At 48.4% G+C, this 16,043-nt stretch overlaps 2 protein-coding genes and 1 long non-coding RNA gene across 3 annotated transcripts in view; 1 reads left to right on the top strand and 2 right to left on the bottom strand.

Annotated features, from left to right (window-relative positions):
- Positions 1-3,334, bottom strand: part of LOC135914860 (endothelin-converting enzyme homolog) — a 30,299-nt gene extending 26,965 nt beyond the window's left edge. Inside the window, exons 1-2 of the mRNA XM_065447777.2 lie at positions 3,208-3,334; positions 464-956 (exon numbers count right to left, since the gene is read on the bottom strand). Of these exons, the coding sequence (XP_065303849.2) occupies positions 464-862 (399 nt within the window). The 5' untranslated portion in view covers positions 863-956; positions 3,208-3,334. The remainder of the gene's footprint in view (positions 1-463; positions 957-3,207) is intronic.
- Positions 3,215-16,043, top strand: part of LOC135914862 (neprilysin-1-like) — a 32,323-nt gene continuing 19,494 nt past the window's right edge. Inside the window, exon 1 of the mRNA XM_065447780.2 lies at positions 3,215-3,613. Coding sequence (XP_065303852.2) covers positions 3,215-3,613 — 399 coding nt within the window. The remainder of the gene's footprint in view (positions 3,614-16,043) is intronic.
- The window catches only part of LOC139051004 (uncharacterized), a 40,703-nt gene continuing 27,988 nt past the window's right edge, over positions 3,329-16,043 (bottom strand). Inside the window, exons 2-3 of the long non-coding RNA XR_011509187.1 lie at positions 12,961-13,064; positions 3,329-3,408 (exon numbers count right to left, since the gene is read on the bottom strand). This is a non-coding gene — a long non-coding RNA (uncharacterized lncRNA). The remainder of the gene's footprint in view (positions 3,409-12,960; positions 13,065-16,043) is intronic.

Below are 16,043 nucleotides of genomic sequence, written 5' to 3'. Positions count from 1 at the left end.
ATAAACCAAATAATTTCTTGTTACCTTTCTCAAGCAGAATGTATGTTTGTTTGTAGTTCTGAAATAATTTGCAAACTGCCTTTTTGGAGCATTTTTGGAAGGGAGGGTTATCTATGGACAAGAGTTTTCTTCTCGTAACAAGGACAAGCAGGGCGATGAAATCATGCGGCTTTGCTAATTCTGATGTTTTTGCTCTAATGCACTATTGATTGAATCTGCATTCTAAGCAGTCTTCTTACTCGTGTACCACGTGCGACTCAACGTCATAATTAACTGCAGCTCTTCATCGTGAGCCTCGCTATGTTGACTTACTGTCGCCTACGCGCAGGCTTCTGAGAAAGCACACATGCATTAGAAAACTTGCCCGAATTCGGTGTCCTAAGAGCAAACGCCGCTGGTTACTCCTATTCTTTTCTCGTGTACCATCCAGTCACGCAGTCGGGATGCTAAAGCGCTGGCTTACCTTGGTGTGGTCTCTCCGCTCCTCAAAAACGTTGAGACATCTCTGGTATGCGGAAACGCTTCTGCGAACTGCCTTCACTTGGTGCTTGGGAGGCGACCGCTCGAGCTCGTTCAGCACGAACCCGTACACCCGGCTTTGAAGCACGAGGAGCTGACCTGGACCGCTCGTCCCTGGAACCGGGTGCATCCTGTCCCAGTTGCCGCAGACGTGCTCGTAGAAGTTGTCGCATGGGTCCACGGCGGGGTCCACGCTGGCGGCCAGCTCCTCCTCGTAGTCGAAGCACTTCGTCGGGTGGTCGCAGTACGGGTATGCGAGCAGCGACAGCACATCGACCAGGAGCCAGCCGACGCCGTACGCGACGCCGAGAGCGGCAACTCTCGTTAGCTTCCGGGCACCCATGATGTGAAGCGTTGTTCTGGTCGGGCAGGATTTCGGTCAGATGCAGGGTAGATGTTGCAAGGAAGGAAACAGCCGTGGCAGCCTTCTTCTTCTTCTGCTCGAGGCAAAGTGCGTAGCATGAGGGCAATACTTCATATACTCTCCGAAAATAATCTTAGAAAAGAGAAAGCAGACATAAGTAATTCCAACGGTTCCAAATCATTAATTACGGCAGCAGCGTGCAGATAGAAGACCGCAAAGTAGTTTTTGAGTGCCTTGAAAAATTTTGCGAGCCTTCCGCAGGAGAAGTGCCAGAAAGGGAGCAGTGTTAGTTATGTTTTTTTAGTTTACCAGCGGGGGCAAAGTAGGCGACCACACCTTCAATAAATGTGATTTTACAACTATAAATATTCACCTTACATATATTTAGGAGGCAGTGATGGTTATTAAGGCGGAAGCCTTTAATGGCTCATTGTCAAGGTCATCTGCCGTTAGCAGAAACAGTCACAGTTTTTCAGCCTCCTGAATGGTCTCTTTGTCGATACGTCACTGTCGCGAGACACGGGTGTGCGCCTCCTGCTTTGCTCGCGTGCGTGATATCACTGTCGTCAAGTTCGGGTGTCCGAATGGTTCGGCGCCGCGTGGGATGACTCATCACATCGGCACGCATGGCAGCTGATGGCAGCTGTGTGTTCGACGGTGCGCCCTGACGTCACTGTTGTCAGGTGCTTTAGGTGACCTCCCGATTGGGCACCGTGTGGCTTGACGTCACCGTTACGAGTCGCGCGTCGCGGCCGCCTGCTTGGCTGCGGTGTGTCGCTGGCGATGGCAGCAGTTTACTTTGCGGTAACGTGTGGGAAGGATGCCTCGTCTCGCCAAACCACTGTCTCCAACACGCGACGTGCGGCAGCCACTGAATGCAAGCGTTGCTCAAGAGAGGCTGAGCGTATACGTCGCAAGCATCAGGGCGGCGAGGCGCGTCCGACACCGCAGAGTCCAGGGACGCGGTTGGCCAAAGCAAGAGAGGCAATGCGTTTGAAGCGACTAGCTGCATCTCCTGGTACCAAGGCAAATACAGCTCGGAAGCGCCGTGACCGCCATCTTGCCGCGGCAAGCCGAGCAAGTAGAAGCCAGTGGAGCGAAGTGGATGATGAGGATGGAGAACTACATCCCGGCGCCGCCATGGAAGACGCGTCTCCTCCTGATCCACAAACGGCGTTGCAGCAGTTCCAGGCGGCCACAAATTACTTCAACAGGCACTTCGTCCAGAACGAGTTCGGCGCCACGCGCTCTATGTGTGATCGGCTGGGGTTCGCCATGGACCTCCGTGTAGCACCCGCATGCAGACGATCAGCTGGTGACACCCGATACTGGCGACGATTTATGACAATGTCAGATGAGGATCTCTCGCAGTTTTCTCAACGTCACGTGAGGGACAAGCGAATTGGGGGTAAGCCGAATCAAATTTGACCAGACACTCAGGGTTGATTGCATAAATACAATAGAAAAGCGTTGAAGAGCTCTATATCATAGCATCTCTGCTATATCTACTCTGCAGACTCCGTCACCACTAAAGAAAAGTATACAAATTTCCTGTTTGAAAATTCTACAAAAGTGACGATTTAAATACAAAAAGAACAGTTTTGCTTTTGCATATGGCAATCAATGGTGTCAACTGTAGAATACAATCCTCCTCCCGAAATTTGCGCTGTTGTATATCATAATAAATATTTTATCACTACGACCCTTGGCTTGCGCTGTCACTTCTGTACCATATCTGAAAGAGCGTTAAACTGTTATATTTTATTGACCCTGCCGTGTATTTCCTAAACAGAACAAAGTTATTTAGTTCCCACAATTACATATTCTGATGAAAATTCACGATGATTTGGCATTTCACGTCTTAGTTTTGAATTTTATGCAAACAAAAGGCCGAGAAGAAAGTGCTAATATCTCTGCCTCACAAAAAAACTAGGTAAGTTTACAGAATTCACACGTGCTATAGTCAGAATGATGACACTGTACTAATAAAGTGTTCTATTAGCTGCGGATAAGTTATCTGTAACTTACAGGTTTTTCATTAAGACTACTAAGAATATTCAAATTACAGTAAAATTTCCGCAATTACCCTGCGTTACGCTCTCTCTGAATTTGCCTCTTGTCTTGTCCATTTAGCCACACCCGTGGTGGCTAATTTCCCGTAGTGGGCAAGCGCCTTGGTATATAAGGCGCAAGCAGGCTGCGAAAACCCCGTAAAGGGCACGAGCAGTCACACGAGCGGAAAAAGAAGAGAACGGAGCCGGCCTTGACTGACACGTCGCCGCCATTGCATTGATTCGGTGATCTGCCCAGGATACCATCCTTACCTACGTCATGGCTGTCGTGAACATGAAGATAGTCTTCGTCCTGGGGATACTGCTTGGCGCAGGCCGGTTGCTGGTTGACAAGCTGTCGCGTCTCGCCTTCCCTTTCTGCGACCACCCGACCAAGTGCTTCGACTACGCGGAGGAGCTGGCCGCCAGCGTGGACACCAGAGTCGACCCGTGCGACAGCCTGTACGACCACGTCTGCGGCAAATGGGACAGGCAACACCCATCTATTGAACCGGGACTCTCGAACCAAATCGCTTTGCTCCAACATCGCGTGCAGTCGTTCGTGCTGGGCGAGCTGGAGCGTTCGCCGCCTGAGCACCCCGTGCTGTCAGTGCGAAGGAGCCTGGCCGCGCTCCAGAGCTGCCAGAAAGTTTACTCCGAGAGCAGAGAGGACACAGAGGTGAGCTACAGTTTGGTACAATTGAGCTACAGAACGCTACACGACAGAACGCGAAGACTGGCGGAGTCATCTGCTGTTTCTCCTCATACTCTTAGTTCACGAGGCTTCCTCTGGCTTCTTAGCTGACGTACATCACTACAGCGAGCACGACAAAATAGAGCAAAATCGGACTTTGATGGTCCATCGTAGATGTTTACGTACCGTACTGACAGCTTGTGAAATGCGGATCCCATCACAGTCACGCAACTTCACTATATTGAACAATAGGCGATTTCTAGTTCCCCTGAGTCGATCACTCCCTAACACTTTTTTTCTACGAAAAGCTCTCGGCAATAGATAACAAAAGCGTTTTGCCAGCAACTTTGTAAATGTAACATTTTACGATCGGGCTATGCAATAAATGCAACTCGCAGTCTTCAAATTTCGTATCAGACAAAAAGTTCGCATTTCTAACAAGGTCACAAATGTAAGAAAAGGCTATTCGCGTTGATTCGCGGTGAGGTCGGCACGTCGACGAAGAGCCTGAGCGAGTTCCCGGTGGCGTTCTTCAAACGCTCCTTGTTCTTTTGCCGAACGCAAGACGCGCGCCCCGCTCCCGCTACCGTTCTTTCCATGCAGCCGGCTCTTCACCAGAACAAACCAAGCGCGGCCCCTCCATTCGACAGCCGCCCCTGAACTAGCGGGTATCGTGGGGCGCGAGGCGATTGAACACGCGATCAAACCATAGAGTCTTTTATGCGAAGCATATTACGAGGGCTCAACCCAGCTCCTCAGGCGCGGCGGTGTCGCCTTGAATACCACGTGACACCGTGACGTCACGACAGAGGAGAAGTGGCTTTGGCTCAACTCTTGCAAGATGGGCTGGGTGGGAATCGAACCAGGGTCTCCGGAGTGTGAGACGGAGACGCTACCACTGAGCCACGAGTACGATGCTTCAAAGCGGTACAAAAGCGCCTCTAGTGAATGCGGTGTTGCCTTAGAAACGCTCACGCGTGCGTCGCTTGCTCAGGCGCACATTTCGTTGCCGCGCCGAACGCTGCGTTGCTCGACGCTCACCGCGTTCAATGCGGGGCGTCCAAGGCGAAGCAGAGTAACGCATGAGTTGTTTCTTCGTCCAGCCGAACCAAATATAGCCAAGCAACAGCAGTTCACCAAGCTAAACAGTGGTTCAACAACTAAAATAAAGGCTAGTATGCTTCGCATCCTGGGCTTAACCTTACCTAAGCCACAGCCATTTTTTCTTTCTCTGTGATAAAACTCTTTAGCTCCTCGGAAGGCAGGGGACGCCCTTGATTGGCTCACACCTTGTGCTGCGTCTACTTCTTGGTGCACATGAAACCCCGCTTTAGAGGTCACGTGTGGTGAACCGACACTAGCTGAATCGGTAAGCGTGGCGGCATAGAGAAAGAAATGGTGGCGGTCTCCAAACCCGGGTATCGCTGGTTCGAATCCGTAGTCCGAAAAGCGATCATCACTTTCGCGCGCCTTTAGTTTTTTCGTACGGCAACACCAACGCCGGCCCGAGTGAGCCAATACAAGCTTCGGTAGAAAAGTTTCAGTCTCGCGGAAACGCGAAGAATCTATTACGTTATAAACTTAGTTTACAGCTATACGATGTACGGAAAGCAGCCTTATCGGACGTATAAACATGTCAGCAGAGGCACACTAACTCAATTAACAAGCGTGGTGCCATGGGCACACATTCAAGCGTGAATGAACATCACTCGTTTACGCGGAAACTCGGTCAAAACGCTAGAGTGAGAAAGAGCAGCTGCAGCAGCCAGCGAACTGACCTTCTTGCTGCCTCTCGCATCAACGCAAGCGACAACGGGCTGTGTCCCGGTCGCAGATGGCTTTCAAGAGGCCGCTGCCCGTGCATGGTGCATGGCCGTTCGAGCAGCTGCATCTTCAAAGACATTTGTGACGGGGACAGAGCCCGTCGCGGCTCGCTTCATTTCATCATCATCATCAGATTGGTTACGCCCACTGCAGGGCAAAGGCCTCTCCTATACTTCTCCAACAACCCCGGTCACGTACTAATTGTGGACATGTCGTCCCTGCAAACTCCTTAATCTCATCCGCCCACCTAACTTTCTGCCGCTACCTGCTACGCTTCCCTTCCCGTGGAATCCAGTCCGTAACCCTTAATGACCATCGGTTATCTTCCCTCCTTATTACATGTCCTGCCCATGCCCATTTCTTTTTCTTGATTTCAACTAAGGTGTCATTAAATCGTGTTTGTTCCCTCACCCAATCTGCTCTTTTCTTATCCCTTAACGTTACACCGATCATTCTTCTTTCCATAGCTCGTTGCGTCATCCTCAATTTAAGTAGAACCCCTTTCGTAAGCCTCCAGGTTTCTGCCCCGTAGGTGTGTACTGGTAAGACAAAGCTATTATACACTTTTCTCTCGAGGGATAATGGCAACCTGCTGTTCATCATTTGAGAATGCCTGCCAAACGCTCACCAGACCATTCTTATTCTTCATATTTCTTCCGTCTCAAGATCCCGATCCACCGTCACTACCTGCCCTAAGTAGATGTATTCCCTTACCACTTCCAGTGCCTCGCTACCTATTGTAAGTTGCTGTACTGTTAAACATTACTTTAGTTTTCTGCACATTAATCTTTAGACACACTCTTCTGCTTTGCTTCTCCAGGGCAATGAGCATACATCGCAATGGGTCCCCTGAGTTCCTAAGCAAGGCAATATCATAAGCGAATCGCAAGTTACAAAGGTATTCTCCATTAACTTTTATCCCCAGTTCTTCCCAATCCGGGTCTCTGAATACTTCCTGCAAACACGCTGCGAATAGCATTGGAGATATCGTATCTCCCTGCCTGACTGCCGTTCTATATTGACGTTTTGTTGCTTTCTTTATGGACGACTACGGTGGATGTGGAGCCCCTATAGATATCTTTCAGTATTTTTACATACGGCTCGTCTACACCGTGATTCTGTAATGCCTCCATGACTGCTGAGGTTTCGACAGAATGAAACGCGTTTTCGCAATCAATGAAAGCTATATGTAAGGGTTGGTTATATTCCGCTCATTTCTCTATCACCTGATTATAGTGTGAATATCGTCTATTCTTGAGTAGCCTTTACGGAATCCTGCCTGGTCCTTTGCTTGAAAAAGTCTAAGGTGTTCTTGATTCTATTTGCGATTTCCCTAGTAAATAGTTTGTAGGCAACTGAAAGTAAACTGATTGGTCTATTATTTTTCTAGTCTTTGGCGTCCCCTTTCTTATGGATTAGGATTATCTTAGCGTTCTTCCAAGATTCCGGTACGCTCGAGGTCATGAGGCATTGCGTGTACAGGGTGGCCAGTTTCTCTAGAACAATCTGCCCACCATCTTTCAACAAATCTGCTGTTACCTGATCCTCCCCAGCTCGCACACGCAGAGCCATCTTGCGGCAAACACAGAAGACCCCCTCCTCTCAATGTACGATGCTGCCCCGACAGGTGGCGCGCCATGCGCGCATTGGGGCTTTACGCGGAGCGGTGCCAGGCGCATCGCGGCGCCGACTCCCTCTCCCCTGACGACGCTTCGCCGTGCTCCCACGCGGGTTGCAGAATCAAGCGCCGTTCCTTTCTTTAGATTACTATCTATCTATCTCTCTGCCCATGCCGATCGCGACGTTTCGCTGGCGTAGATCGTTTCCCCCTCCGAGACACCGAGTTCTTTGGTTCGTTCCGTTTGCTCAGGCGCACGTTTCGTTGCCGCGCCGAACGCTGCGTTGCTCGGCGCTCTCCGTGTGATAGGTGGCCGCAAAGTCCGATGCGGGGCGCCTCCTAAGTGATCCCTGCGCCCTAGCGCATTGTCTTACACCCCTTCGCGTGTCGATGGGAACGCTGTCGCGTTCCACTCTTGAAGGTGAAGCTTAAGCGTCCTCCAAATTTTCACTCTACCCATCGCCGATTCCACGTCTTCATAGAAGCTTTCGACTTCCTGGTCATCATGACTGGATGTATGGGCGTGGACCTGTACGACTTTTAATTTGTACCTCTTATTAGGTTTCACAACAAGACCAGCCGCCCTTTCGTTAATGCTATAGAATTCCTGGATGTTACCAGCTATATCCTTAATAATCAGGAATCCGACTCCTAGTTCTCGTCTCTCCGCTAAGCCCCGGTAGCACAGGACCTACCCAGTTTTTAGCACTGTATATGCATCTTTTGGCCTCCTAACTTCACTGAGCCCTATTATATCCCATTTACTGCCCTCTAATTCCTCCAATAGCACTGCTAGACTCGCCTCACTAGATAACGTTCTAGCGTTAAACTTTGCCAGGTTCATATTCCAATGGCGGCCTGTCCATTGTTCACAACGCCACCGCTACTCCTATTTTGGTCGCACTATGGAAGGTAACGTTTTGCTTCTCTAAGTTCATATAGGTATTCTGTGGCCTACCTTCAAGGTATTCTGCGGTGTTTGCAGAGTGCCCGTAGTGCCGGTAGCTTTGTCACATCCAGTCATGAGTAGATGTTACATCCAGTCATGATTACCAGGAACTCGAAAGCTTCTATGAAGACGTGGAATCGGCGATGGGTAGGGTGAAAAAATACACTATACTAATGGGCGACTTTATTGCCGAGGTAGGTGCCAAGCAGGCTGGAGAAAAGGCAGTGGGGGAACATGGAATAGGCCCTATGAATAGCAGGGGAGAGTTATTAGTAGAGTTTGCGAAACAGAATAATATGCGGATAATGAATACCTTCGTCCGCAAGCGGGATAGCCGAAAGTGGACGTGGAGGAGCCCGAACGGCGAAACTAGAGATGAAATAGACTTCATACTCTGCGCTAACCCTGGCATCATACAAGATGCGGACGTGCTGGGCAAGGTGCGCTGCAATGACCACAGCATGTTAATAACTTGAATTAGCCTAGACCTGAGGAGCGAACGGAAGAAACTGGTACATAAGAAGCCGATCAATGAGTTAGCGGTAAGAGGAAAAATAGAGGAATTCCAGATCAAGCTACAGAAAAGGTACTCGGCTTTAACTCAGGAAGAGGACCTTGGTGTTGAAGCAATGAACAACAATCTTGTGGGCATTATTAAGGAGTGTGCAATGGAAGTCGGTGGTAACTCCATTAGGCAGGATATCAGTAAACTATCGCAGGAGACGAAAGATCTGATCAAGAAACGCCAATGTATGAAAGCCTCTAACCCTACCGGTGCAATAGAACTGGCAGAACATTCGAAGTTAATCAACAAGCGTAAGGCAGCTGACATAAGGAAGTATAATATGGATAGAATTGAACATGCTCTCAGGAACGGAGGAAGCCTAAAGGCAGTGAAGAAGAAACTAGGAATTGGCAAGAATCAGGTGTATGCGTTAAGAGACAAAGCCGGCAATGTCATTACTAATATGGATGAGATAGTTCAAATGGCTGAGGAGTTCTATGGAAATTTATAAAGTACCCGTGGCACCCACGACGACAATGGAAGAGAAAATAGTGTAGAGGAATCCGAAATCCAACAGGTAACGCCGGAAGAAGTAAAGAAAGCCTTGGGAGTTATGCAAAGGGGGGAGGCAGTTGGGGAGGATCAGATAACAGCAGATTTGTTGAAGGATGGTGGGCGGATTGTTCTAGAGAAACTGGCCACCCTGTATACGCATTCCCTCATGACTTGAGCGTACCGGAATCTTGGAAGAACGCTAACATAATCCTAATCCATAACAACGGGGACGCCAAGGACTTGAAAAATTATACACCGATCAGCTTACTGTCAGTTGCCTACAATCTATTTACTAAGCTAATCGCAAATAGAATCAGGAACCGCTTAGACTTTTGTCAAGCAAAGGACCAGGCAGGATTCCGTAAAGGGTACTCAACAACAGACCGTACTAACACTATCAATCAGGTGATAGAGAAATATGCGGAATATAACCAACCCTTATATATAGCTTTCATTGATTACGAGAAAGCGTTTGATTTTGTCGAAACCTCTGCAGTCATGGAGGCATTACGCAATCAGGGTGTAGACGACCCGTATGTAGAAATACTGAAAGATATCTACAGCGGCTCTACAGCCAGCGTAGTCCTCCATAAAGAAAGCAACAAAATCGCAATAAAGAAAGGCGTCAGGCAGTGAGATACGATCTCTCCAATGCTATTCAGAGCGTGTTTACAGGAGGTACTCAGAGACCTGGATTAGGAAGAATTGGGGATACGAGTTAATGGAGAATACCTCAGTAACTTGCGATTCACTGATGATATTTCCTTGCTTAGTAACTCCTGTGTACAATTGCAATGCATGCTCAATGACCTGGAGAGGCAAATCAGATGGGTGGGTCTAAAAATAATCTGCAGAAAACTAAAGTAATGCGTCACAGTCTCAGAACAAAACAGCAGTTTACGATAGGTAGCGAGGCACTGGAAGTGGTAAGGGAATACGTCTGCTTAGGGTGGGTAGTGACCGCTGATCCGGATCATGAGACTGAAATAATCAGAATGGGCTGGGGTGCATTTGGCAGGCGCTCTCAGATAACGAACAGGAGGTTGCCATTATCCCTGAAGAGAAAAGTGTATAATAGCTGTGCCTTACCAGTACTCACGTACGTGGCAGAAACCTGGAGGCTTACGAAAAGGGTTCTACTCAAATTGAGGACGACGCAACGAGCTATGGAAAGAAGAATGATAGGTGTAACGTTAAGGGATAAGAAAAGAGCAGATTGGGTGAGGGAACAAACGCGAGTTAATGACATCTTAGTTGAAATCAAGAAAAGAAATGGGCATGGGCAGGACATGTAATGAGGAGGGAAGGTAACCGATGGTCATTAAGGGTTACGGACTCGATTGCAAGATAAGGGGAGTGTAGCAGGAGGCGGCAGAAAATTAGGTGGGCGAATGAGATTAAGAAGCTTTTGGGCAACATGGCCACAATTAGTACATAGCCAGGGTAGTTGGAGAAGTATGGGAGAGGCCTATGCCCTGCAGTAGGCGTAACGAGGCGTGACGATGATGATGCATTTTGCATTTCTGAATATTTTAAAAGTATTTGCATTTTCCTGTAAAAAAGTAACGTTGTGGGGCATGTAATACTTGACAGTAATGCCAGTCAAACTGATTTGCGAATAGCAGATGACATAGATTTTGAATTAGCAAGTAGGAGCTTGCTACATTCCTTGTTTTCTGGTCGCCATGGCTATAACCACCTGAAAAGAAACAAGTTGGCACTCAAGATGTTACTTATCCGGTTGTCATATAGTGCCCTGAAATTCAAGTAGGCTGCTATGTAAAATTTTAGCATTGCGGCTTGGTATAATCTATAACTGTAGAGTGCGGCTTTCCTGATGCTCACAACCCTCCGTCTATCTGGTAGACTTGCAAACATTTCATGGTGAGGCCCATAGTTCAAGAGGACCTGTTGTCAATATTGACACGTGTACTTATCTTTATCGGGCGACCACGTTTAGCCGCCTAACAAATGTTATCGCACAGCGCGGGACCCGCCTGCATGTATCCGAACTTTCTGGAAAGTTATCGATGCTTCTATCCGCTGTCTGTTGTCGCCGAACCTTGTGTTATCTGATTTCATCGCTTGACGCGAATGGTTTAGAACATTGTAGAAGGCATGCGGGTCCCAATGATTAGTCTGGAACATTCGATGACTGCTGTATAAAAGCCGACCCGCTTGATCCGCTGATCAGATTTTCGACGATCGCCGAGCGTGTTCGCCGCTATCGTTGTGCTATAAGTATAGCCTGTTTTGTGGGCACAGGTTCACCCAATAAAAGTTAGTTTTGTCGTTCACAGTATTGCTACTGTGTTATTCAACGTCACCACCACGTGACATCTGGTGGAGGTGCTTTTCGTTCATGTACCGGACGCCCCCGACAAGCCGAGATCCAAGCCCGGAACGCAAAGACAACACCAACGTAGTCCCATCCCATCGAGCGAGCCGCCGTCTTCAACAACTGCCCCCGGAGCACGGACTTTTGCCTGAGACGACCAGGAAGATCGTCACAAAGTCCACCCCAATGGCAGCCCCAGCATCCCCCGTCGTGCTGCAGCAGCCCAGGGAGCCCCCGACGTTCCGCGGTTCAACATTCGAGGACCCGGAAACCTGGCTCTAGACGTACGAGATGGTCGCTGCATTTAACAGCTGGAACAGCAACGACAAACTGCGACATGTCTTCTTCGCATTGGAAGACGCTGCCAGGACGTGGTTAGAGAACAAAGAAGCCACCTTAACGACCTGGGACCTTTTCCGAAGCGGCTTCCTGCAGACATTCACAAGTGTCGTACGCCGAGAACGAGCCCAAGCACTACTGGAAACCCGAGTGCAGCTGCCCAATGAGACCACCACAATCTTTACAAAAGAAATGAGCCGCCTGTTCCGCCACGCCAACCCGGAAATGTCCGAGGAAAAGAAAGTCCGGCTACTAATGCGTGGTGTAAAGGAGGAACTTTTCGCCGGTACTAAACCCACCGAAGACCGTCGACGAGTTTCTTCGCGAGGCCACTAGCATCGAGAAGGCACTCGAGATGCGAAACCGGCAATTCGACCACCGCACCAACTCTACAAACTATGCCGGAGGTCAATCACTCGCCTCTGAAGACCTGCGCGAGGCTATCAGGGCAGTCGTACGAGAGGAGCTTCAGATGATCTTCCCGTCGTCGCAGCCTCAAGTGGCCTCGATCGCTGACATCGTCAAAGATGAGGTTCAGCGGTCGCTTGGAGTTCCGGAGGTGCAACCTCAATTACCGCAACCCCAGCCCGAAGCGATGACCTACGCTGCCGTCGTACGCCGTCAAGGTCCTCCTCCGCGACCGCGCCAGGGCCCTGTAACGCCGCAATTCCGTCGACCACCGCCGCTGCCGCCGACAGCACGCCCACCCGTCGCCCAGCGGAGCTACCCGAGGAAGACCGACGTTTGGCGCGCTCCTGACCACCGCCCGCTCTGCTACCACTGCGGGGAAGCGGGTCACGCCTGCCGACGATGTCCATACCGGGAAATGGGACTGCTGTATAAAAGCCGACACGCTTGACCCGCTGATCAGATTTTCGACGATCGCCGAGCGTGTTCGCCGCTATCGTTGTGCTGTAAGTGTAGCCTGTTTTGTGGGCACAGGTTCACCCAATAAAAGTTAGTTTTGTCGTTCACAGTAGTACTACTGTGTTATTCAACGTTACCACCACGTGACAATATGGTGACCGATGAGCTTCTTATGGCTAGGCGTGCACAGCTTGCAGACTAATAATCTCTTTTGACCATTTTCCAGATAAGAGAAATGATCAAACCATGATAAACATGCAAGCAAAATATAGTGAAGCAAGAGCCACTCAAATAAACGAACAAATCGTGGTTCTACGTGAAGTGTTCAGAAACATACCTTGTGAGAATTCTGGCGCAGTGGTGACACATTCACTGTTCCCTTGAACGTCCAAAGACAAGAGAATCTTAAGGGGCTAACAAATATGAGCAGCGTCCTGGACGCTGTAGCAAAAAGAAAAAAAAAGAGCCTCAATTGCTATTGGGGAAGTGTGAGTGAGTTTGTGGTTCATTTATGACGTGGAACATTGCACAAAAGACTTCATGAATGAACAGCGTAAACACACAACACTCTTTTGAGTGTGCATTTCTTTCAATGGTGTCCTTGTGTGGGCTGCGCTTTGTGAAACGTCGATTAGATGAACTTTTTGCTAGCTACTAGGTAACAAACTGAGTAATTTCGTTATGTGCCAAATGCAATTTTTCCAACTATCACAGGAGGTTCACTTTCACTAATGTGCAGTGGATATTTCGCAGCCTATCATTTATGTGGAAACAGCCAAAACAACTTGCAAACATGCAAGCAAAATATAGTGAAGGAAGAGCTACTCAAATAAATGAACAAATCATGGTTCTACGTGAAGTGTTCAGAAACATACCTTGCGAGGATTCTGGCGCTGTGGTGACACATCCACTGTTGCCTTGTACGTCCAAAGACAACAGAGTCTAAAGGGGCTAACAACTATTTATTATTTATAATGTACTCCATGTTGGGAATTTTAGCAACGTGGCAAAATTACATGCGCTTTGTTCGAATTCCCATTGAAGAGCAATAACTTCATAAATATCACTTTCCGCTTTTAAGAAATGACTGGCGCTATCTGTTTTATCCACCTTGCAGGCAAAGAAATTCACAGTTGTAAATGCGAAGCAATGTTTTTTTACTCACCTGTGCGCACGCCCAGAGGCAGCAAAGTTAATCCCTTTTCATGGATAGTTTCCAAAGAGACTGTTCTCGGTTCCAGCAGCCAATATTCGTGCTACCTAGCACATTTTTTTAAAAAAACCAACACTTCATTACTTGGCCAGACGCCGCAGATCAATAACAACGGAAGCAGTGCATGAAACCGTTATGACACTCAAACGCCTCAGCGGATAAAATTCGCCGTCTGTAAACACGTTCGCATTGTGGCGGCTATCGAATGCTGGACGCATGAACTGACTGAGGTATTAGTATTTAATTGAAATGAACCTGCGTGATGCTGCTCAGAGAAAAGTACTACCCCTCTCGCAAGCACTACCGCCCCTATTGGAAAATCCTATTTAATTTCAAACTGGGTTATACAGGTTTAAACTGGTTCTAACAGGGACCTGTTCAGCAACAAACAGGTATAAACAGGACCAGTTTACACATGAACAGGTTTGAACGGGGTCCCGTTTGGCATGCAAACAGGTATAAACTGGACCAGTTTACACATGAACAGGTTTGAACGGGGTCCCGTTTGGCATGCAAACAGGTATAAACTGGACCAGTTTACACACGAACAGGTCTGAACGGGGTCCCGTTTGGCACGCAAAGAGGTATAAACAGGACCAGTTCACACACGAACAGGTCTGAACGGGGTCCCATTTGGCATGCAAGCAGGTATAGGCATGACCAGTTCACGCAGAAATGGGTCTTAACAGGGGCCCTGTTTGCAACTAAACTAGCTTATACTGGACGCAGTGGCACCATATAGGGTCGCCTGTTTGTCACAAAAGCTGGTTTAATCTGAAGGTTTCTGGCAACTATACTGGATGGCATCATGCATACCAGTTTAATGCTTGAATATAACTGGGGAGGAGCTTTTTTATTGTTCGACATCCTGACAATTTAACCCCTAGTGCTAAATTGGGCCATTATCAAGCTCTGCAGAAATTGCGTGAACACCTCGGAACATTCACAGACCAAACTGCGATATGCTAGCTGCGAATTTCAAACCGATTCCCGGTCCTGCCCAGTTGAAAAAGACAACAGGAATTCCTGCTGCAAATACAGAAATTTCTGTTGTACGACAGAAGTTCCTAACGTTTCTGTAGCTGCGACAGACATTTCTGACGTTACGACAGCAATTCTGACGTCGCAACAGAAACATTCGGTCGCGACGGCCAAGAGTTCTGAAGTCGCAACAGAAGCACTTTCCGTCGCGGCCCTTTAAAATGTCAGCTTCGCATCGGTGGTGTACACTGTACTTTTCTCTTGCGCGGTATTCAATCGTGCTTCTCTGAAGCCGGCAATATACTGATAGCACCGACACCGGTATTAAAGTCGACGTGGCCAATTGTTATAATTGTGCCGTGACGACGCGGCACCAGCAACGCGCTACCGGCCTCCTCAAAATCGGCCGCTGATCAAAATCATACCATCTGCGGGAATGGCTGCGTATCCGCTTTGTTTTATTTGGTAAGATGGGGCACACAGTCCTGTGGACTTACATTTGCGGTTACACTGACACATTAGTTAATTTCCCAGAAATATTGCACAAGCTTATGCGAAGCGGAAAAGAAGTTTTGGACTGTTCCACAAAGTTGCGTGAAAAGCTTTCTCGCTCGGGTCTCATTAATCTGGTACAGCGCTGCCGCGAGAAGCCAGTATACTGTCCGGATCAAGACTCACCCACGAGTGTTTATGTAGCTATTTTGCATTGAACGCACGAATTATATGCGAGCTCAAAACTGTAAAGAGCAAGAGACAACTGTCGAATTTAGCAGTAACAACCTGCAGTGTCCCCGGTCACCGTTGTCTATTTCTGAATTTCTTATTAAATATGGATATCGGTACAGCAAAATTGATGTTCTAGCATTCCACGATGTACCTGTCGATGGTAACAACACTTTTGCGCATATAGAGATGCGGCAGTTGACGCGGTGAAGTGAAAGCGCATCTTGGCTTTTAAAATGTAAATGTAAACAGCAACTCAGAAAAAGATTTATATTGCTGGCCTAGTCGAGGTGCGGGCGTGTTCGGCGTGGTGCGGTCAAGGAACGCTTCCGGCCACCGAGCGTGACGGACGTGTTAATCATGAGCTCCGTAGGAGCGGCTTCAGCGGCCCAGACGGGCCGCGGTAACAGGTTTTCTGCCTCGGACGACGAGTATCAAGTTGTTTTGCCTAGTCTGCCAACAGGGCGTTTTGTTTTGAATACCGTTTTTCTACACTGTGATAT

The sequence above is a fragment of the Dermacentor albipictus genome, chromosome 10, assembly GCF_038994185.2.
Source record: "Dermacentor albipictus isolate Rhodes 1998 colony chromosome 10, USDA_Dalb.pri_finalv2, whole genome shotgun sequence".
Lineage (NCBI taxonomy): Eukaryota > Metazoa > Arthropoda > Arachnida > Ixodida > Ixodidae > Dermacentor > Dermacentor albipictus.
Note: the sequence above shows the minus strand (reverse complement) of the source record. Positions and strands in the feature narration are given on the sequence as shown.